The following is a 23,009-nucleotide window of genomic DNA, read 5'->3' on the forward strand; positions in this document are numbered from 1 at the left end:
TCTTTAAAATTAATGTCAAGCCATAAGATACTTACTTCAAAACTGCATCTTAAGATACTTTTTGCACCTTCATCTAGAAACTTTTGAAAATCTCCCTTTTTTCAGTTAGTTTCAACTTGGCCAGAAACCACCAAGACTAGCTTTTCACAGGGTATTTCAGCTGGAGACTTGCCATTTGAGCTAAAATGCAGATCCGTGAAAAATTGAAGTGAATGAATAAAGAGAACTCAACCTTTGAGGGCCACCAAGCTGAACGGAACAAGGGAAGGGTGCGCCGTCAGCACTTCTCAAATGGAGCCCTCAGCCAGCATTGATGACTTTCCAGTTAATGACAGGAGAGATCAAGGAATAATCAGCTACCATTTTCAAAATAAGCCACGGCAAGATCAGCTGAAATAAGCTTTATGTAAAGTGAGCAAGTAGGCCCCAAATATCCTAGTAACTGCAATGGACTTTATATATGAAATGGTGTGGTTTTAGAAGTCATGACTGAGCTTTTACAGCCCTTCTCACAAGGTTAGCTTTTGTAAACTGCTGCAAAGCAGAAGACAGTTAGCTATCTTCCCACAGCAGATGATTTTCACCCACGATTAAGTGCAGGTGCAGACCTACTAATTATGTGGCTTTCAGTCTAAAAATGGTAAAGATGCAGGCATAATTAGTAGTAGCTGTAGTTTTGTATCCAGTGAAGGTCACACGGTGCATGTGACTGAAACTCAGGTCACCAGCTGATGTTATGTACAGCTGTTTACCACCATGAAAAGCCATGTCTGAAATTCAAGCTACCCACTCTGCAAAATAAAAATGAAATGAGAAAGTAGTATATGGCTATATTTATTAATATATCTATCTCAAACTTTGTTGCAAAGTCTTGTTTCACAGATATACATGTTTTTCTGAGAGGTAAAATACCACTTCAAAAAATAATTATGACCAGTCAGACATTCCAGTTTTGACCTTTCACTACCAAAAGGGAGGAAGAATTACTATTGCTTTAAGTTTATTCACACAATCATTTGACTGAGTAGTTGGTCAGGAGCCATTTGTAGTCAAGCTCATGTTTTTATCTCAAAATCAAAAAGAGATAAAAACTGTATTAAAATCGCAATACTTCATCTTCCTGGACTCAAGAGTACAGGCTTGTGTAAGTGTGATTCTGCACACAAATGGAGCAAAAACGTTAGCAAGCCAAATGCTTGGCCTAAAACTTCACAGTTTATCTGAAAAGGACAATGACCATTTTTTCACTCTATGGAAAGCAAAGAGCATCTTTCCCCATCCCAGGGGGTGGAAGCGGCCTTTCAGCCATTCACCCAATGGGTAAACAAGAGCAGAGAGAAATAAAAGGACGCATTAGCAGCCAGAGTGTGCATGATTTATGTTTTGTTAGGCTCAATTAAGTCTCTGGCTAGAACTAGCTCATATCGTGTCCATTCACACGGGCATGGACCTCACTATTTACTCTTTGTTTCAATGAAAATGAAATGCTTACTTTACCAGAACACACATCTTAAATAAAAAGGTCTTCCGCTATAGCCTTTAGAAAAGCAGTGTTGGAAGCAGCGGTGGTGTGCAAAACCTGGCTGTGGGTTCTGTCAGCACACAGGTCATTTTATTCCTCCTTATTTACTCATGTGTGGACTGTAGCAAAATAAATTTTGGTCTGCTGAAAAAGAGTCTACTGACATCTTTTCCCTATGTGAGTTCAATTTACTTACTCGAGTGAGGAAGGGTGTCATTTGCTTTTATCTATAGTTCCTTGGATTATTAGTTTTACTTTTTTAATCCTGGGTTCCTCACCTCCCCTATAGTTAGAATGTCAGCTTGCAAAAATGATTTGTTTTCAGTGTCATACACAGCCCAGTTCTCTTTAATGTTAAGCCTATTGAAAGATAAACTACAAGATCAAAGCAAATTTTTGTTCCCATGGTTTATTTCATCTAGACATTGGATGTGGGCACTGTATGCTGAAGATTTACTCCTACTGAGTCTTCTGTTGTTTATCCATTTCAGTTGTTCCATCTGTCAGACCATCTGCCTCCCAGTGACCCCATTTCTTTCTCCAACCTCCATTTGTATTACAGGTCCATACATTTCGAGGTCCGCACTGGTGTGAATACTGCGCCAACTTCATGTGGGGTCTCATCGCTCAGGGAGTGAGATGTTCAGGTAGCCCTTTCAGCATTTTCTTAAACTGCTCAGACATGTGTCCCATCCCAGCTTGCACTCCCTGCAGGAATGGGGGCCAGGATTTCTGTACAGAACAAGGCAAGAAATCCTCCTGCAGAAGTTAGAGCATTTTCATTTGCCTCATTAGCTCATTTAGAAATGAAGCCATAAGGCCTTGGTTGCTGAGTGACATCCTTTTGGTCCTGTCTGTGCCTTGGTGTATACATTAAAACTTGTTCTATGGTTAAGTTATCCCTTAATGTTTTTATGTCTTAAGAAAAAAGCACTGTAAATGGCAAATCCAGCCAGCAACTAGGCTTCATAACTCATCTTTTTGCCACCAATTGCCGATAAGTGCCCTTGTCTGCAAAAAAGACTGCCACCTGTTTCCCATAAAAAACTGTGCATTGCTGCAAGCCTGAAGTATCCCACCTCAAGATAAAACCAAAAAATACGACCTTCATTTTCCAAGGGGAATTAGTTTTCTGGTGCCTCTGTAGCTGTATTGGCATTTTAATAGTGCCTCAATTATTTTAAATTTGTTTGTTCTTCTGTTGGAAAAATGATCTTGGAAAAATACAATAATCATCACATCATGAGCTTTTGTAGTAGCAGTAGTATTTGGTGTATTGCAAATGGGTTTTCATATCTTCTTTCTCCACATCTAGAATCACTTCCAAAAGTTGTTTGTCTTACCTCTGTCTTACGTCTCCCTGCCTGACCTCCAGGCATTCCTGATCTCCGACTGGCACCAAACACATACAACCCTGACATCTGCCTTCCATCAATGGAGGAGGTGGTTTTTACCTAAAATTTAGACTGCAGTTTGAAGGATCAAAATACCTTTCTCAAATGCATTTGTAATAAGTGCAGTCTCAGCTACTGCTATATCTTGTCTGCCTGTAGATGAATAAGGGTAACACAAAGAATATGAGAAGGACATTAAAAAAGAGGAGTAGTAGTTTGCTTCTCAAGCTATTTGATCTTAAACACAAGTGTGCAAAACCTGACCTCACTAATGCATAACACTGTATTTGTTCACATACATAAAGTATTAAACTTATGAAAAGGCTTGTTTATTTAGCATGAAACATAATACACTTCCTCATTAAATTATGAACGTTTAAGTAGACAGATGCATTTGGATTTAACTTCACATGCTTGGAGAACAGCACTGAAAACAATGCAGGGAGGATCTTAACTACAGCACTCACATTTGTTTAGATTTCACAGAACAACAATGTATTATGCAGTAATAACTTTATGGAGAAACACAAAAAAAACCACCCAATTCCATTAAATGTTGAGGTTTTGTATATGTTTGTTGAGGTGTTATATGATTTTGCTTGATTAATATTTTATAGAATACTGAAACGTGCTGCAAGTAATAGAGTCATGTTTACATTTTTAACAGATTAACGTTAAGTTAACTCAAAGGGTACCATCAGTGATGGGCATGACTGGGAAGGCATTAAAAAGGAATCACAGTTGTGTGAAATAATGCAACTCACGATGGTGGTGTTTACTGAGGGTTATAAATTCATTAGGCTGAATATTTGAGTCTATTAAAAAAATTCAATTTGTGGAGATGAAAAAGTGATGTGTAAGTTAATAGAAACCCACCCGTGCAACTGACAGTAGGATTTGACTCTGGAGTAAGACAACAAGAGCTATTTGTAAAATGAGTCACTTTTTTACATCATGCCTTTCACAGCATTTTATATGCCTAAACTGACCTACAGACTAAACACAGGGGAGACTTTAGTCACCAGTGAAGTGATGAGCCAGAGATGAGGAGTCTGCTGACGTGGCAGAGCAAGCCAAAATGTGACACTGCAAGAATGTGGAAGGCAGAGTGAGGCATGCTAGCTCAAGGCACTGTCCCAGTTTGAGGGTTCAGGTGAATCTTAGGTTCTTCAACCGTGACCAGTGCTAAGCCTCACGACAACCAGCAGAAGACAGTCATTACTGTGCCAGTTTTATTTAAGGCTAATCTAAAATACCCACAAGTTAAGCCTCACATGTTCAAATGCAACACCTTGAGCTATGTGTCCAGTAATGAACCAATCCACACTGCTTCAGGGGTCACCTACAGCTCAGAGGGATGTGAGGGACATCCAGAGTCTTTATACCTTTTTAACAACTCTGCTGGAGTTTACTTCTCCCACTGTAAGATTTTTACACATTTCCATGCTCATCTTTCTCATCTGCATCCTATTTATTTTATCTTCGCTGACTGATGGGGAAGTTGTGCCCCTTGCTTAACGTGGACCAAGGAAATAAATTGTTAGGGAAGGCCTATCAGCATCATTATTAATTAATTAACCTGGCTAAGTTTGCTTACAGACTGTGGGTTGAACGTACATAAGCAGTGCTCCAAATACGTGCCCAACGACTGTCAACCAGACCTCAAGAGGATAAAACGAGTCTACTGCTGTGATCTCACCACACTCGTGAAAGCCCACAATACCCAGAGGCCCATGGTTGTGGATTCATGCATTCGGGAGATTGAAGCAAGAGGTTTGTATGCTTAGGAAAGCAGCAGACGCAAGGAAATGAAGATGACTTGAATTACATGCTAAGCTTAAACAGGGTAGTATGCTCATGCACACTGAGGACAGGATGAGAGAAGGGTTTTTTTAGTGCAGGTGATACATTGCTTTGCATTAGCTAGTAAAATTAAATCATGGCATTCCTTAATGCAATTTCCTGAAATGCTTTCTGAAACATGTCAAAACATGTACTATGTTTCACTTCTGAAAGGGGTGAACTTTAAAGTGAACTTTAAGTTCATATTTATGTGTCTTTTTTCATTACTTTATTTTAACATACCTAGGGACACGTCCAATTTTGGAGTAATCAGTTTAAATCAAATCTGTTCTTAATAACCTTCACAGACATTGTGGGCAAGAGAACACAAGTGACTGAAAGTGACTCAGACAAGTGAGGTCACAGGCTGTGGTGTTTTGTGGTAGGACACAAACTGCTCACGGTTTCACATGATGCTCGGTTACTGACTGATGGATCCCGTGGCACAGGCAGCACGTCACAGCCAAAACTCAAGCTTGTGACAGGTTTTTGGTAAACAGACCTGTGCCAGATTGAAGGAAAAACATGTCCCCTCCAATAATCATGTATCCCCTCTGTAATAATGATGTATTTTTGCTTTGGATAGCAAATGTGTATGTTGTGCTGCCCAATAAGCCAAATTTTCCTGTTAGTCATAGCTTCAGCACAGGAATCTCATAATGTTGAATTCATAGCATCCCAGTAATCTGCATAGCAACACACTGATACTAGCCACAGGGATTTCAAAGCCACACATCATCTGCTGAATTGAATCAAAGACTTACTAGTAAATCCTCTGCACTGCTCCGTAAAGCTCTACCAGGATTATATCATCATTGCAGGGACAAATAAAAAGAATAATATAGACTAAGACAGAAGAGCTTTACTCCAATGATATAGCAGGAAGCCACATTGCATTTGAGATCTAATCACTTACTTGTACATGTATTGATTAAGATAAAATCTGTTGCCTGCTCTCATTTTTTTCAATATCTTTATATTTTTTCTTTAATTGCCACAGAAGTATGAAAGATTCTGATTTTGTTCTTAAGAAAACAAAGTGTATTGGAACTTGTAAGTAGGTTAACAAGGTGCACAGTTACAATAAGGAATTCTAGGATTAAAATAAATAACGTGTGTGTAACTCAGCGTGCTGTGCTGGGCTGCCCTGCATTTCATGTTGGCATGGAGCAATGTGGGGAGAGCTGTGCAAGTAAGCAGACTGCTTGTGTGAAAGAACTGTAGAAGGGATGTACTGATGGTGAGAAGAACTGTATCCATTGCATCTTTCAGCTGTGTATAAGTAAAAGCTGACAGCAAAACAGGGAAAAAATGTGCTCACAGGAAAGGCAGTCTTCTACTTGAATTGATATTTATCATTAAGCAACTGGTAAAAGGAAGGGAGACCTCTAAAGCTTTATTAATTATAGCCAAATCCAGGAAAATCTCCTACATAAAAGGAATAAATCGTAATAATATCACATGCCTCACCATTAGCAAATTGCAGTATTTTCCTCTAACATAATCAAATCAACCATGCACCTAACAAAATCAGAAAGTAAAAATTCTAAAATTCTTTAATCCTTTTAAGAAACAATTTAACATCATCTTGATCTTTCCTTAAATGCTCTGGAGTTTCACATTGCAAATAATATTTGCTACACTTAGTAGGTCTGTTGTTCTTGCTTTACTGTTTTAAGCCTAAATAGTTGTTGGTTACTGAAGCTAAGTTAAACAAGAATTTTATTTTTCAGGTTTGAAGTCTGAGGGCCTCTATAGAGTCTCAGGCTTCACTGAGCACATTGAAGATGTGAAAATGGCCTTTGATCGAGGTACACCATTTTTTAATCTTGTACAGTTTTAATCTAAGCTTTCAGTTCTAGGACCTTTCAGTTCTTTTGGGGGTTATATAGATACCATGGTAATGAAACTGGCATATAAACAGACGTAGAGAAAGCAATCTGTCTTTTCTAAGTCCTTAAATTGATCTGCAGTCCTTTTCATAAGAAGAAACATGTTTCATAGTTGGAAGGAATAATTAAACACTAAGAATTGGTGGGTAGAAGGCTAAGCAGGTGACTGGATGATTGCTCAGCCTAGCAGTACAGACTCAGGCCCTAGTTCAAGTACGAGCCTAGATGATGCCAGGGGAAAGTTCTTAGTCCTGTCTTTAATAGACTCAATGCTTTACAATATGATAATCTATTTATGAGTTTAAGGACCAGGAACTCCAACTGGGAAGTCATTCTGCATGTAGCCTTGTAGGAAACATTGCACCACTGTGCATGTGATTCCATCCGCGCAATAGATGAGAGGAGCATTGAGGAGATTGGTTGTACAGCATATTGAAAAATTAATTATTAAAACACTGCCTGATTACCATCCTCATAGCCCTTCTGAATTGATTGAGCTGATTATGTTGGTTCTGGTTGCGCACACAATCTTTGCACACAGGACTAATTTAAAGTGGGTATGTAAGCGAGTGCAGGGTAGAGCCTTCATCAATAGAAAACACCTTTTCAAGTACATTTAAGAAGTTACATGAATATTCTTCTCCTTTCCCATAAATAGTGTTTTTCTTCCTACTTAATTTTTTCAGGTATTACCTCTGCCATATTAGGGAATAGGATCAGACACAGTCCAGTGGTCACAAACTTCTGAGGGACAAGGCAGGTCCAGGTTAAGCCAGAAAGTCATCCTGTGGGTCAGGGTTGTGACCAGAAGGGTGCATGGCCACACACAGCTGGAGACAGCTGGGATATCACTGAGGCAGGGACTGAGGGCCCTGGCGGCCCATAGGCAGGAGGTCTGAGGGCTCCAGGGGAGGCTGCACAGGCCAGCAAGGTGTGTGGGTGCCACGTCTTACTGTGCCTGAACAGTTTGTGTTTGGAGGCAGTTTATCATACAGATATCACCGTAAAGAAAGTCCAACTAGCAATTTCCAAATTGACTGTTTTCATGCTGAAATATCCTTAAAATATAATACCTATTTTAAAATATGTTTCTTGCTGTAGTTGTGAACCTATGCACATACAGACATAGGTCAGGCATTATTTGGGCAAGAGAGATGCACAATGATATGACTGCTATCATAAGAAGGTAGTGTTGCAGATGTGCCACAGGAATCAATGCTACTGAGAGGATCACGGTCCTCACAAGTCCCATTCTGCTCCCTGCGGGTAGATCTGGTCTGGCAAACCCTTTTGTTCTGTGTGTTAATTCTCCTCTAAGTGTACCAAGCTGAATGAAACCCAGAAGGAGAGGCACAGGTTGTAGAGTTGGAAGAAAGCAGATTGAAATTTATGTCTGAACATGACTTCAACACTGCTGCATCTGTAGTTCCTTTGCAAATGCTCTGAACCACTGGAGCCACTTCAGTTTATCACCTATTTATTGCCTATATTCACAGCATAATTGATGGCAATACAACTTGAATTAGATCCACAGCAAGGAAGGAAGTGTGATTTACTGGCAAAGGCAGCATCATCTAGAAACAGGAAGAGTAAGGTGACTAGCAGTTTTGGATTTCCAAGGGAAAAAAAGCATGGATAAACATGGAAGCAGAGAAAGCAAGAACAGAGTTTGTATACAAAGGCTGTGGGGAAGACCATTGGGCATAAATTCATAAAGATCAGTGTCTTCATTTTTGTTAACAGTTTCATGAGGAGAAAGGGCTAACAAAGGAAAGAGAGAGTGTTGCCATGAATAAAAAAAGCATAAATAAAAGCAGCAGAACAATGAACAAAACCTTGTTATGAGAATTATAGGACTAGAGTATTGCAGAGACCAGAAGCTGAGAACTTTCAAAACTTTCCAGATTTGAAAATGTTTTCTCCCTGAAGTGAGATGGAAGGGCAGGAGGAGTTGAGGTTTTTTGCAGGAAGGGATTTAAAGAAAAACAAAATAGATCTTTTTTGTTCTGACTTCTGGGCTGTGCAGCTAGAAGGTGGTTGTCAGCTGGCAGAAGTTTGAATTGGCAAGATACTTCCAACATGACAGCTCAGGGCTAGCTTCCCTGTCAGATTAAAGTTTACAGAGGCAGGGACACCACCATCTCTTTTGCATCCAAGCCCCATAGGTAGGAACATTGCTTTTCTGCTGCCCTGTTACCCCTGCTTAGCACTAGAAGCCAGAGCAGCATGGAGTGAACCATCTGAGGATGAGGAATATCCCAATTTTCACCTGGAATATACCAGGTGACAGAGCTGGGAGAGAAAGGACCTGAGAGCCAGGTTGCCTCCAACACTACCTGGAAGTTTATTGTTCAAATTTAATTTTCTGCCCAGAATGTGAAGTTTGTGGGAGTTTTACAGAATTCATATTTCCACATTCACTACAGGAAATTAACTTTTTTTTAAAGTTAAAAAAAAATAAAAAAATTTGTGTGTGAAATATAAAGTGGAAAATTCCTGATCAGTTCTGGTTAATAGACAGGTGTTGCAGCAGAAACAGCTTTATCTGTGGTCACATCACTATCTCAGATATCTCTGGAGCACACTGCATAGCAGAAGGTAAATGTGTTTTAAAATAGCTTGGAATAGTCAAAGGAGATGCTGAGAGCAGAGGTATGAACCAGAGAAGAGAACCCTTTAGTCTTGACACAGTACTAGAGGAGTACACTGGCCAGGAATAAATTTTGTTTGACAATTTAAAGACCATTTTTTAACCATCTGAAAGGAAAGCTTTGAAACAACCTTCTCGTAAGAGCAGGGATAAAAAACCTTAACTAGTTTTAGAAGTGGAAGTTGCAGGGTTTACCAGAAGGGTTACATGGCATGGTGCCTGCAGTAGCAGAACACTGCACTCGGTCATTACAGAGGTCACTCCCTGCCCATCATTTCTGAGTCAGCCCCCAGACACCTGGCTAAAATGCCAGTACACTTTTGCATCTCCAGAAATACAGCTTTTAATAAATGGGGTTGAATATAGAGAGGCCATTTTAATGCACAGGATGCATCCTTGAAATAATGCCATCAAGCTTTCTGGTTCCCATGCTCTTCATCAAGCCACAGGGGCCAGAAGACAATATGATACAGGGATGAGGTGTGGGGGCTGACTTGGCTGTAGGGTACCTCTCCTGCTGATCCCTTGTGCAGCTGAAGGGGTGCAATGAAGAGAAGCCAGCCCTCCCTCTGACTAATTCTGCTCTGACAAAGAGACACTTGTTGCTTCCAAAGAATTAGAGCAAGAACAGAAAAGCAAAGGCAAGTTTGCAAAGTTAAAATCTTGCGAAGAGAATAGCATCCCACATAATATTATTTGGGCCCAATGAAACTGTGATAGTTGGTTTTAAAACAGAGTGAAGTTGGTCCTCATCTGATTTAAACTAAGACCGCCTTCCAAAGCCAAAGCAGTGTAAATACCCTACTGTAAATTAGCATTAGGCTCCCTGAGGCACTGACAATGTTCCATTTTAGTGATTTTTGTAATGAGAAGGAGGGGAATAATGTGGATTTATTTAATCTGGTGAATGTTGGTGCTATAGAATGACAGTTGCTCTCTGTCAGCATTGTTGAGCTGTGGTGTTGTGGCATCCAGAAAACACCCATTGTGTGCTTAATCCACAGAGCTGCCATTGTCACCACTGCATTCTGTCCTCCCACTTGTTTGTATGACTGGCTGGTACAATACACTTGCTAAAAATATTATGCTGTTAAATATTACATGAGTACTTAGAAGCATCCTAATTCATACTCACCCTTTTGGCAGTGTAGATGAAAACCTGTCAAATGCCAAATCCAAGAAAAACCACAAAGAAGCATGTTAAAGGTTGTGCAGTAAAAACAAAGCATTTAGGAAAAAGGAACTTAAGAAAAATCTAATTCAGTATTCAGAAGGCATAGCTGAGGCTTTAAGAATGTAACACTTATTCTATTTCATTCTCTAATAAAGTATTGATATATTTCTATGGCATCCAAAGTCAGCTGAAACCTTTAAGAAAAAGAATAAAGACCTTCTTTGTCTTGAGATATTAAAACTTCAACATAATGCAACAAAATACATTGAGAGTCAAAGTAAAAAGGAAAGATAAGTGATGGGGTTTGGGTAGGATTAGGTTTGTACAGCTGAAATGAACTATGTGTTTGTAACCCAAAATTTATGAAAAACAAATACTGTATTAACATATGGCCACTGCAATGATACAATCTGATGAGAATTCCTATATTGAAGAGTGAAAAAAAAATTATTGTGGTAATGCAGAAGGTAGCATATAAACCACATGTAGTTCATACAGTCTGCTACTGCAGAGGATCCTCTGTGAAATATGTGTCATGACTTTTCTGGCAATGAATTAACATTTCTTTCTTCGTGCTTTGAATTTTAAGTGTGTTCTAACAAAAATACAAATCCAGGAATTTGATGAGGATAAGAAATAACTGCAGCCTGCCAAGGGCCTTCAATTGCTGAAACTGAAAGGAAAAAAAATCCAAAATCTGTGAAAGGAAAACAAAAATCCATCTCCCCCTACACATCCACTGCAGAAGTGTGTAGAGTATATATTATAGCAGAGGTATTGTTGTGCTCACTTTAAAATAAACTTCAGTGCATTTCTAATGGATGTGTATTTGTCTCTGAAGTGAAGAGAAAAATCTTTGACTCAGGAATTCATGCATTTTTCCTAGAGTAAGCAAATATGTAAATAAGAGGTATGTTTGAAGTCTGTTGTAGTTCGAAGTACCTCAATCTGTAGAGCCCCTTTAAGGAAGCTTGTTGGGTTGCTTTGTAAAAGTACTAAATAAATAACACTTCCATTTAGTGTACTGGTGATCTGGATAATAGATGTAAGCTTCTGCTTTGCTGTATCTGTTCTGATGCAGCTGCTGGCTCCTTGGAGGTATCTGTTTTCAGTGGAGCATTTTGCATGCTCGGTGTCCATCAATTAAATAGAGGTCTCCACACAAAGCTTTACAAGACTAATGCTACCGTGCCTGGAACGTGTGGATTAAACAAAAGATTGGGGCAGTGTAAACATCCTCCTAGGGCTTATTGATGCTGTATTAAATTAAATGCTGATGGATGTATTCAGACTGTTCAGCTGCATCAAGAAAGGCTGTTTGTTTTAAACACTTAAGCATATAATCTCCTCTTGATGAGAACATGTAGTGCTATTAGTCTTAATGAGAATTATGTGCATACATTGGACAGGACGTATCCCTGCAAGATTAATGCCATAGGTTTGTATAAAATGTCTACAATCAATATAAACTCTTTTATTCTGCTATGAAAGCCTTTATCTCCATCTTAGATGCTGTGTATGAAGCACACCCATTCATCTGTCTGTATCAGGGCATGTCTACAAGCACTTGTTATTGCAAGACAAGCAAGGCAATGGCTTTACAACATGTCAGCGCCTCGGTGGTAACAGCCCAAGCTTGTGCTTGCATCTCCTGGCAGACACAAGCAAACCCTTCTCTGCCTTTTAAGCAAGCATAACCCTGCATCACCCCACTCACCGTATGGTCCTAATCTTCACCACCTGCTGTCAGGGAAGCACTAGTATCCTTAGTTGAATGGTGGGAAATAAGGACTACGGGTTATAGCTAATCTCAAAGAAGCCTGAGGTAAAGCTGGGGGTTAAATCCAGACAGCCACAGCTACTTGACCAGTGTCCTACCCATCTTTCTACTGGAAGACCACCAAGGACAGGTCCCAGGAAAGAAGGACAGCAGGATTTCTCAATCTGGAGAAAAATGTGGGTACGAGGGTCCTAGGTAGTACAGAACAGATGTAGTAATTTGAACTTGAAAAATGCTAGTGATTCAGCCTTGCTGCTACTTCTTGCAATTTCACTCATTGCAAGCCATGCATTAGTCAAGGACTTACCAGCAACACTTGTAAACTTTAGGCTCATGTTTAAAAGTGCTCTGTAATAGAGTTCTGACTAACTGTGTTATAATGTGGCAAACAAAATGTATGCGATTTCAGTTGCATAATTCATCTGTTTAGCTGTTCATCCATTACAAGTATCCATATTCATTTAACAAATTGCAATCCGCATTTCAGAATAAATTGTATAGCTAAATGCCTTGGTATGCCTATTAAATTCAGATCTTTGCTATAAATAAATAAGTCAAATATTAAGACATTAAAGGTTATCCAGACAATAATGCAGCTTCCTTACTGGCTAATCACTATAGATACATTTGGATGTTTACTCTTGATTTTTCCTATTGGTCTCCTGATGGTCATTAGAAATCCATATTATTTCTCTGTGCCTCTGGTTCCCCAAGTGGAGATGAAAAAAATGGTTCGTACTCCTGGGCACTGATCTATGGATAGAAAATTCAACATCAGAACAAGTTATTAATAGCTTCTTTTCAGTGAATAAATGGGCCAAATGCAAGAAATATATTATTAACATGGTTTGTCATCCAACATTAAAACAGTATGTTTGAGATGGTACACTGCAGATATAGATGATGTAATGAGCAGCCCCTCCAAAAGATGTAAACAAATAAATTGTTTACTAGAACATATAGAAACTACCATTCCTCATTCATATATTGTAAAGTTGGTAGCAATATATTCTCATGTAAGCCTTCCAAATGCTTTCAGGTTGCTTTTTCCTGTCAGGTTGCATACAATAAATCTGAATTAGAAGTCTAGCCTTGCTTCAAAATTAGTGTGGTTTCAAAAAGATTTCTTCCTCCTTTTCTAGACGGTGACAAGGCTGATATTTCTGCCAGTATTTATCCAGACATAAACATCATTGCCGGAGCACTGAAGCTATACTTCAGAGACTTACCAATTCCCGTTATCACCTATGACACCTATTCCAAGTTCATAGAGGCAGCAAGTAAGTATTGCATAGTAATTTGTACCAATCTTTAATTACATTTCCCATCCACAATGTATATCGATAAGCAGCAGGAAGAATAATCTGTCTGTGTGATTGTGCTGCCTTCCCTTTCCCTCTGGCTTACTCCAGCTTGCACTCCCCATGCAACCACAGATACCTCCTCTCTTGCATTCTCCTCTTCCTAATTCCTGCTGGGCAGAGAAATTATTCTTGCTTGTAAAGAATGTGCCCAGGGGAAGCAGTTCCAATCCATGCACCAATCTCTTAAGAGCAGGCCATAGAGATTCTTAATGTTCTAATATTTTGGGCTCCTGGTGCCATTTGAATGAAAAGCCACGTAGCAAATATGACTGATTTAGTTCACAGCTTGGGAATCTCTACTTCTCATGTAAAATATGTGTAAATCCTGCTCAGATTTTGAGAGAGATTGCCAAACAGTTTTAAATGAGTGCTGATACTCAGGATGTGTAGGTATCACTGATACCTACATATTTAAATATGTAGCTCTAGCTAAACTTACATATTCAAGCATAGGTTCTAACGGCATATATCCACATTCCCATCTGCTTTTGAAGACTAATGGAAGTAATCTTATGTAAGATTTTAGTGAGACACTTCTGGGCAGAGTAATATTATGAAGCACTTAACAAAGCTCAGGTACTGTACCTATACAGACCTGTAGATAGAGCTACAGACCATGGAGATAACTCCTGGGTGGTCTTTTTTGCTGATTTCTTTGTAAAGCCATTTTTTTTGAGGATGTAGAATTTGCTGATAAGCTCCACGTTTATGAGTTTAATATTTATCGCTCCAAGCACAGCCAATGGCTTGTAAATGATTCCATAATAATAAGTTATCTTCCTGATTTATTGCTGTTTACACATGGAAGGCCCTATTAACATTAATCCTGTTTGGTGTTTTTACAGAAATCTCCAATCCTGATGAACGACTAGAAGCAATACATGAAGTGTTGATGTTACTCCCTGCTGCTCACTACGAGACACTTAGATACCTAATGATTCATCTCAAGAAGTAAGTTAATTGACATGCAGGATAATTCTTGAAGAGCTTAACAATTTTGTGCTTTGAAAGAGAAATATTACAGAAAGCACCAACAAAGCTTCCATTAGGACACTGCCACTAAACCAGTAATGTTACAGATAATCCAACAAGCTGTTTGTATAAGTGCATATAAGCTATGCACATATATAGTATATATGCTGGCATATTATTGCAAACCTTTGAAGAGTTAATTGAAAATTGTCACAGTTTTCTGAAGCAGATAATATCTGAAAAATACCGAATGGTAGGTACTTGAGAGATGTGCTAGATGTGCTGCTGCTGTAAGGCACTTGAACATGCTTTGCTTCTGCCTCCCCTTACCTCCTGATGTGTCTTCTTGAACAATAACCCTATAAGGAAAGAACTGTCTCTTACGAGTTGTTTGCTCACATCAGAGTAAGCCAAGAATCAAGCAGGGCCTATTTTTATATGACTAGTAAAAGCAATACAGGCCCCAGTTAAATCTCTTTTGGTTTTAAACACACTGCCTCATTTCCTTTTCAAAGCTTCTTTAGGCATACATGAGACACTCATAAGGGGCTTCATAAGGCAAACATAAAGCCTCACAAGGCATACAAAATTTTCTGAAGTGCCTGAAGTGCTTTCATTTTTGAAAGTTACTTGGGAGTGTACTGCCAAGTTTTCCAAGTTTTCAGCTAGGTATCTAGAAGACCTAAGGAGTGCTCCAAAGAGGGTGCCTCACTTCCACTGATTTCAAGCAAAACTGTATTTCAAAAGCATGCTAACTCCACTTTGCTGCTTTGAGTATTTACGTGCTTTGGGAAGTCTTCTTTCTACATATTTAAAAACTGAAGCTGAGTACAGACTGGCACAGTCATCTCAAAGCAGGCCTTCATTTATGGATATATTGCACAAGATATTCCTTGTCTTTGATTAAAGTTTGCTACTTGGAAACAACAGAAAAGAGGATAAGGGAGGAATAAAGCTACCAACCTTTTATACAGCAAAACCTTGATCTCTTCTTAGTTGTCCCACTTCTTGCAACACAGTTACAAATGTGGAGTATTTTCTGGGTTTGATCTTCACTGTTCTGTACTATTAATGCCAACCAAAAAAGAAAAATACCTCAACTCACGTAAAATTGCATCAGAGAACTTGTGTGAAGTGTATTTCATGCTCAGTCAGGTTCTCATTATGCAGAGACTTCCTCATTTTGAATCAGCTCAGGTCATTACAAATGAGTAATTTTTCCCTTTGATGAAACATTACCTGGGCATGTGAGAACTTCTTTGGACTCTGCAGAAATGAGACGTTTAAGTATCCACCCTTGTCAGCACATATGCATGGACAACTCATGATGAACCATGTTGGCTGTGGGCAAGTGAGCTGCACACAGAATCAGTACTTTCACATCCTGGCAGCAAATTTTTATTAGACGTGTATTGACTTGCCTTCTTTCTTCTCCCGAACGGCAGTCCAGGCTTTGGTTCAGCTGTTGAGCTGAACTACTGATGAGACAAAAATAGTCCAAAGAGCTGATTAAGCTTTCTTTCTCAAATACTTGCAAGTCATGCAATGAATTTCATCTTTCCCATATCATAGCTTTTGGCATCTGCATGGAAATCAACCATGTGAGTTCCTATGGAGAATCTATTGGAGAGGTCTGAGTGTGAAAGAGAAAAGAATCCTTTAGGTTCAAACTATGCTGCTCTGTAGATTAAACACAGAGTTCCAACTTCAACTCTCTAGGACTCTTCCTCCATGGACAAAACATACAATACATGCACCAGTATAAGGGAGTCTATGTAAAGACTGCAGGATCATGGCCTCTCCACCACCACTGCTTCTCAACAGAAAAAAAACTGCACTGAGTTGTTCTTAAAAGCACAGGAAAATCCAGCAGAGGCCAATGTCAGCAACGAAAAATGAGTTTGTCGGTCAATTCATTGTTTTCTTCAGTTACCTTTCTGATAACTTTTTGCTCAAAATTGGAGGAAATGCAATAGCATGAGCAGTCCCCCCTGTGGTGAAATACATACAACTCCTTCATGCTGATGTTGCAATGAAGCTGTGAATCTTCTTTGTGTTTTTTCACCCCTGGCTGGCAGAATACATGCACAGAGAGAAAACAGTTCTAAACATACACTTGCACAGAGGTGGTTTGGGCTACACAGCCTGGGTGTGTCTTTGCTCCTTGCAAAGCACAGCTAGTGTATCTGTGCTAGATGATGATGTATCTGTGAGTAGGGGCACTAATGGACTTCTGAAAGCAAAGAGGAACAGCATTTTTCTGCGACAGAGCCATTCTTGGCAGAGAGACAATAATAGAAGTAAAACTGAGTCATATAAGTACCTCACAAACAAGGGAAGACCAAACTACTGGTTTCAGCCACTTTGTACTCCCTTGATGGCATGAATAATCCACTCACAATGCCCAGCTGGGAATTGCCATGCTAGGGAAGGTCTCAGCTGTTGCCAGGAGACCTGTCTCCAAAACCAGATGTGCTCTACTCCGGCAGAGGATTTGTATGAAGGAGATGTGAAACTTCATCCATGCTGTACTTATCACAGCAAATGTCTGGTCCATAAGGGACCGTGACCCATCAAGGGACTGTGGCTGTCCTACAATGCAGTGCATGAGCACTCTCAGGACTAAACTCAATATGCCACTCAGACAGGATGACACTCGTGTGATCCAGCTCTATTACCCGGAGCGAAACCATGAGCACACCTTGCATCTTCCGGCAAGTTTAACTGATTTTCCAGTCAGAGCTGACTTCTACACAGCTTGGCCAATCCTTGGTGGTCTTTGCTCCAGCCACAAAGAGTCTATCTCTTCTTGTATTTACATTATATGACCTATGTCACTGAACAAAAGAGCCTGGGCTCCTTCCTAGAAGTGCCTCTGTTCTCTGTCAAGAACAGATGGTATTTGTAGCAACCTGATTTTAGCAAGCCACTTCTCCAGGCTGCTCCAGGATTCAGCCTGCTCCTGAAGAATAACAACTAATTGGAATCCCTGAGCTGTTGGTTGGCCTGAGGCAGCCAGCAAGTCAGCTATGTGTGAAAGGGTGGGTTCCTGCAGACTGGAAGCATGTCTGGAAACATCGGTAGTCTAAAGAAAATCAATGATTTGCGTTTGTGGAGCACACCCCCACTGCCAGAGTGATGCACACCAAGCACAATGTGCCAGAGAACTGTAGTTACTGTAGTGTAGAGAACTGTTCCATACATCATCATTTAAATCATGATTATGCTTTTAAAAAAGCAATTGCCACTAATTCTTATACCCTAACAGATAGTCACATGGAAAAATCACTTAAGGATCACATGAGAGTTGTTTAAAGGCACTAGAAATCACAGCCCCACTATAGCTGCATTGTACTTGTTGTGGAAGCAGTTACTATGTTGAGTGAAAGTAAAAATTGTTACTGAAAAATGTCATTATCTACCAATGTTTGATGTGAAGCAAGACTACAGATAAAGATGCAGATATTCTTTTCTTATGGGAAGTAAGCAACCAATTACTTTTTTTTTTCTATTTTAGGGTTACCTTGCATGAAAAGGAGAATTTTATGAATGCTGAAAACCTGGGAATAGTGTTTGGACCTACTTTAATGAGACCTCCAGAGGACAGTACCCTTGCTACACTGAATGACATGCGGTACCAGAAGTTAATTGTGCAGATTTTAATAGAAAATGAAGATGTTCTCTTTTAGACAGAGAGGCATATCTTCAAAGCCATTGGTTTTTAAATAATTAGTTTGAAGGAAAAACAACATTTCTTTAATTTCTTTTTTAAACAGAAAGGAAGAGTTCCTTGACTGCACTTCGATTTCTGCAAAGTTGCAGATGGATGCCAAAATGTTTAGGGAAAGCCTATGTCTCATAGACATATGCCTCTTTGTAGAAGGGAAAAAGAAGGTCAGAAAAAATCCTCTTACCTTGTATCTTTTGCCTTGCCTCAGATGTATATTTGTTTTGAGAAGTTTCAAACAATTTTATTAACTTATTAAGAAACACAAAACGTATTTTAATATGGCTAGAGAAGCAAAAAGGTACTTAATCAGTGTTACTTGTATACGCCTATACATTTCCTTCTTCATGAGACATAATTATATATGTCAATTGTGAAACAGAACCTATATTATAAAGATATTTTTACTTTACCTAGCTGAAAGAATGGCATTTTATTTTAGCAAACTATAAATCAATGCGGTGCATTGATTATTTTCCAAGTAATTCTTTCCTGCATTTTTGCTATGATATATTGAAAACAATTGCCACTAATGCAGTATTATCCCGACATACCTCTTTCATTGCAAGTGTTTTAAAGGAGAATGATTTTCTTGTGCGTATTTCAGCTTTCCTTAGGTTTCTTTGCATTTAGGCACTAGCATCCTAAGATTGTACACTTTTAGCCATTTGCCATTTCCAAAAACATAGTATTTTCTTTTTTTTGTTTTTTTTCTCCCATGTAAAATATGGTCTTGAGAATTTTTCAAAAGTCCTGGTGGTAGTATCAATTTCACATGCCAGATTTTTCTTAGATCACAGAAGTTAAGTGATGCTGGGACACTGGATATTTTCTGGCCTTGTTGAAAAGTCAGCACTTTTTTGGGTGAATGATGAAGGATTTGGTTTTTCTGTAAAAATTGAGTTATGTTTTGTCATGTTTCTGTATTTATAAATGTACAGTAAATCTGCTAAAAATGTAGGTATTTATCTTGAATGTGTTTCCTGATGGTTTGTTTAAAAAAAAAAAAAAAAGAAAAAAGAAAGAATGTGTAGGACATGTGGGAGCTGGTAAATTTAATTATTACCAAATTTTAATATTTTTCTCCCCTCACAAACATTGACCTACAGAGTTCATAGTCTAACTGCAACTTATTCCTAATGTTAAAACTGTTTCTCAGCATGAGATGTTTCTGCAAGCATAGAAAATCAACATACTTTACTACCAAACTCAGTTTTCAATACAAAAAAAATTCTAATACTCCCTCATCTTGATCATTTGTATCATATGCTTGGTAACTCAATGATGCAGTTTCCTGAATTATTTCAGGGAGCACATTTCTATTCAAACTGAAAACCATCTGTAACTATGATAATGAAGGGAGGTAGAGGGTATGACTGTAAATTTGTCGTCTTCTAGAGAAATAATCTAAGGGCTAGATAGATTAATCCAGGTTGCAGAACAAACGCTAAATAGTCTGAGTTCCAAATACTTCCATAGATCCTCCTGTCTTGTACAGGACTATTTGTTGTAGGTTATGTATTACTTAATACTGTCATAAAAATGATCTGGAAATGGTTTTATTTTGTGAAGTGAAATATGCTTTGTAATTTATGATAGTGTAAATGGAAGGAAAAATCCCATTAAATGTGTTAAAAGAGTTCTGGTGTCTGTCACTGACTACATGGCAAGCTGCCAAGTGAAAATCAATCGCTAATTACCATCCTGACATTGCTGGAAACTTTCCTACTCAAAAATTTAGAATAGTTTTACTGAGTGTCAGCAGTTTCAGGTTGGCACTTGGATGCCCATACCACAGCCAAGCCCACGCAAATATTTATTTTCTGAGAGCACCGTGAACCACCGCTGTGCAAAACTTCAAGGAAGCAATGAATCACAATATCAATCCGATCAGTATCCAAGAATCAATGCCATCAAAGCACTTTTCCACTCTCTTGAACACAAACATTTGACTAACAACGATTTTCTTTTTTTTTTTTAATGATCAGTAATGAGTTATTTTTTTAAGGCAGCACACTGGTAGCTTTAGCATGTCTCACTGTCTGGAGTCTTCAACACATGTCCCATCTTAAGGATTTGATGACAGTATAAGGCAGTGTGCTTAGAAAGACCCATGCTTAGTGCCTGGAGAGCAGGAGTTTCTGATCTGTTGGACAGAGGGATGGGTATGATTCTGCATCTTAAAACACAAATATCTAGTGAATTGTCCATGTTTCACTTGGCTAACTGATCACCTGACACCCAGCGTCCTCAGGGGCATATTGAGCATGGAGGTAAAAGGACCCTGTCCCCTCCACACCTCATTAGTGCCACCTGGTGCTGTGCCTGCTTCATCTCTTATGTCAGATTTACGGTGCCCATCACCGCTGCACCTGGGGCTGAGCTGCACCGCTGAGATCGGATCATTGCTGTTCCAGATTCACCATTCGAGGAAGTAAAAACACAGCAGACTTTCCTCTGCAAAACTGACTGCTAAGACAGTAGAAAAATTCGTATTTACCTTTAATAGAAACCAATACTCTAATACACAGAAAAAAAAATGGGTTTGAGGGGATTACACCAAATCCTTCCCTTCACTTCAAAATGATTAAACAAGAGCACGATGGCTTATCTCACATGAGGCACTACTAGAGAGTAGTAAGACTCATTTGGAAGATGCTTCGTGAGGCTGTGTTTGAGCTGATGTAACTTCCCTGCTGGGTCATTTCATCTTGAGTGGAACACAGTTCTGCACCTCTGAAAGCAGGTGAGATACCAGTGTCTGCCTGCAGCCAGGTGTTCAGCAGAAACCTTGTTCCACTCCAGCTGTTGGAGAAGGCCTCTGATGAAGCAGCAGTCCCCTCCTGCAGCCCTCCACTCCTGATTCCCATATGCCATTCAGTTAGCCCCATCTTCTGGTGTAATGGGTACCCCTTCACAGCTGCTGGGATGAGATAACTTGCCTTCCATAAATCACCCACAATCAGTAAAACGTTAAATCAAGTCATGTTAATGGATTGTAAGGTGATAGCTTTCCAAAGTGCTGTGGAACAGTTACTGAGAAAGGAGGAGAATTTGCAGAAAAAAAAAAGAGAAACAAAGTGTATAGAGAAAACTTTTTTTAAAAAAAATGAAGTTACAGAGGAGATAGAGCTTTGTGCTGAACTCTCTGTGTCAGTTTAAGCTACAGAATGGGTCGAATGGAGCACAAAGCAGGGTGAATTGGTACCACATCCCTTTTATTTCTAAAGAAGAGGTAAGACTACACTTTCCTCCACACTTAGCATTCTCAAAGCTCACACAACATTTGAGCTTAATTGATGGAGACAGTGCTGCAGGGGCACTTGGCCTAAGACTATGGGAAGAAAGGTATCAGGTTTGGGATCTCTTTTGAAAAAAGGTTTTTGAAAGACCTAAGCTGTGTATTACTGTCAAATTCAGTACACAGGAGGGAGGAGCAATGGCGGGTGTGATATTAGGCTAAACTCTGGTCTTAGTGAGATCTTGGAGAGGTGCCAGGAATGCCTGGGGTAATAAATAGCTGGGCTGAACCACAGAATCACAGAATCATAGAGTAGTTTGGGTTGGAAGATTATCTATTTCAACTTCCCAGCAATTATGAGGGACATCTTCAACTAAGTCAGGTTGCTCAGAGCCCTGTCCAACCTGACCTTGAACATTTTCAGGGATGGGGAGGCTTAAATCCCATTGTGAAGAGGCAAAAGTGAACATAGGTACTGAGAGTGGTTTGCAGAGCTCGTGGAGCAACTGTGTCATTTACTGCCCAGGACACATCTGTGCAAATGATACACTGTGAAATGATTAACTGTGTTTACACAAGGCCCTGCCTGGACTCACATGTCTGGAGGGAGAGCGTTTTCCTAACCCAGCTAGGCTGCTGCTCTCTCCCCCTTCTTCCCACATGGAGATGTAGACAGTGACGACCTCTTGAGCTGCTGCCAGTATCATGCTCCCTCACACGGAGTACTGATCAGAGCCTGATCAGTGTTGGGCCCAGTTCCGTTTAATATCTTTCTCGACGATTTAGATGAGGGGATTGAGTGTACCATTAACAAATTTGCAGATGACACTAAGTTGGGGGGGAGTGTTGATCTGCTGGAAGGCAGGAGGGCTCTGCAGAGGGACCTGGACAGGCTGGAGAGTTGGGCTGATTCCAATCGGATAAGGTTCAACAAGGCCAAGTGCTGGGTCCTGCACTTTGGCCACAACAACCCCATGCAGCGCTACAGGCTGGGGACAGAGTGGCTGGAGAGCAGCCAGGCAGAAAGGGACCTGGGAGTTTGGATTGACAGGAAGCTGAACGTGAGCCAGCAGTGTGCCCAGGTGGCCAAAAAGGCCAATGGCATCCTGGCCTGTATCAGGAACAGTGGGGCCAGCAGGACCAGGGAAGCGCTGTACTCAGCGCTGGTGAGGCCACACCTTGAGTACTGTGTCCAGTTCTGGGCCCCTCAGTTCAGGAAGGATATTGAGGTGCTGGAGCAGGTCCAGAGAAGAGCAACAAGGCTGGTGAAGGGACTCGAGCGCAAGGCCCATGAGGAGAGGCTGAGGGAGCTGGGGTTGTTTAGCTCGGAGAAGAGGAGGCTCGGGAAACCTCATCACTCTCTACAACTCCCTGAAAGGAGGTTGTAGCCAGATGGGGGTTGGTCTCTTCTCCCAGGCAGCTATCCATAAGACAAGAGGGCATGGTCTTAA

General features: G+C 39.9%; 1 protein-coding gene across 1 annotated transcript in view; it reads left to right on the plus strand.

Moving 5' to 3' along the window:
• CHN2 (chimerin 2) overlaps nucleotides 1-19,957 on the plus strand; it is a 161,288-nt gene extending 141,331 nt beyond the window's left edge. Inside the window, exons 8-13 of the mRNA XM_027675313.1 lie at nucleotides 2,085-2,169; nucleotides 4,516-4,689; nucleotides 6,492-6,569; nucleotides 13,397-13,534; nucleotides 14,464-14,569; nucleotides 18,108-19,957. Coding sequence (XP_027531114.1) covers nucleotides 2,085-2,169; nucleotides 4,516-4,689; nucleotides 6,492-6,569; nucleotides 13,397-13,534; nucleotides 14,464-14,569; nucleotides 18,108-18,279 — 753 coding nt within the window. The 3' untranslated portion in view covers nucleotides 18,280-19,957. The remainder of the gene's footprint in view (nucleotides 1-2,084; nucleotides 2,170-4,515; nucleotides 4,690-6,491; nucleotides 6,570-13,396; nucleotides 13,535-14,463; nucleotides 14,570-18,107) is intronic.
• Nucleotides 19,958-23,009: the final 3,052 nt, after the last annotated feature.

Source organism: Neopelma chrysocephalum, unplaced genomic scaffold, assembly GCF_003984885.1.
Source record: "Neopelma chrysocephalum unplaced genomic scaffold, ASM398488v2 Primary Assembly neopelma1_26, whole genome shotgun sequence".
In the NCBI taxonomy this organism is placed as follows: Eukaryota; Metazoa; Chordata; class Aves; order Passeriformes; family Pipridae; genus Neopelma; species Neopelma chrysocephalum.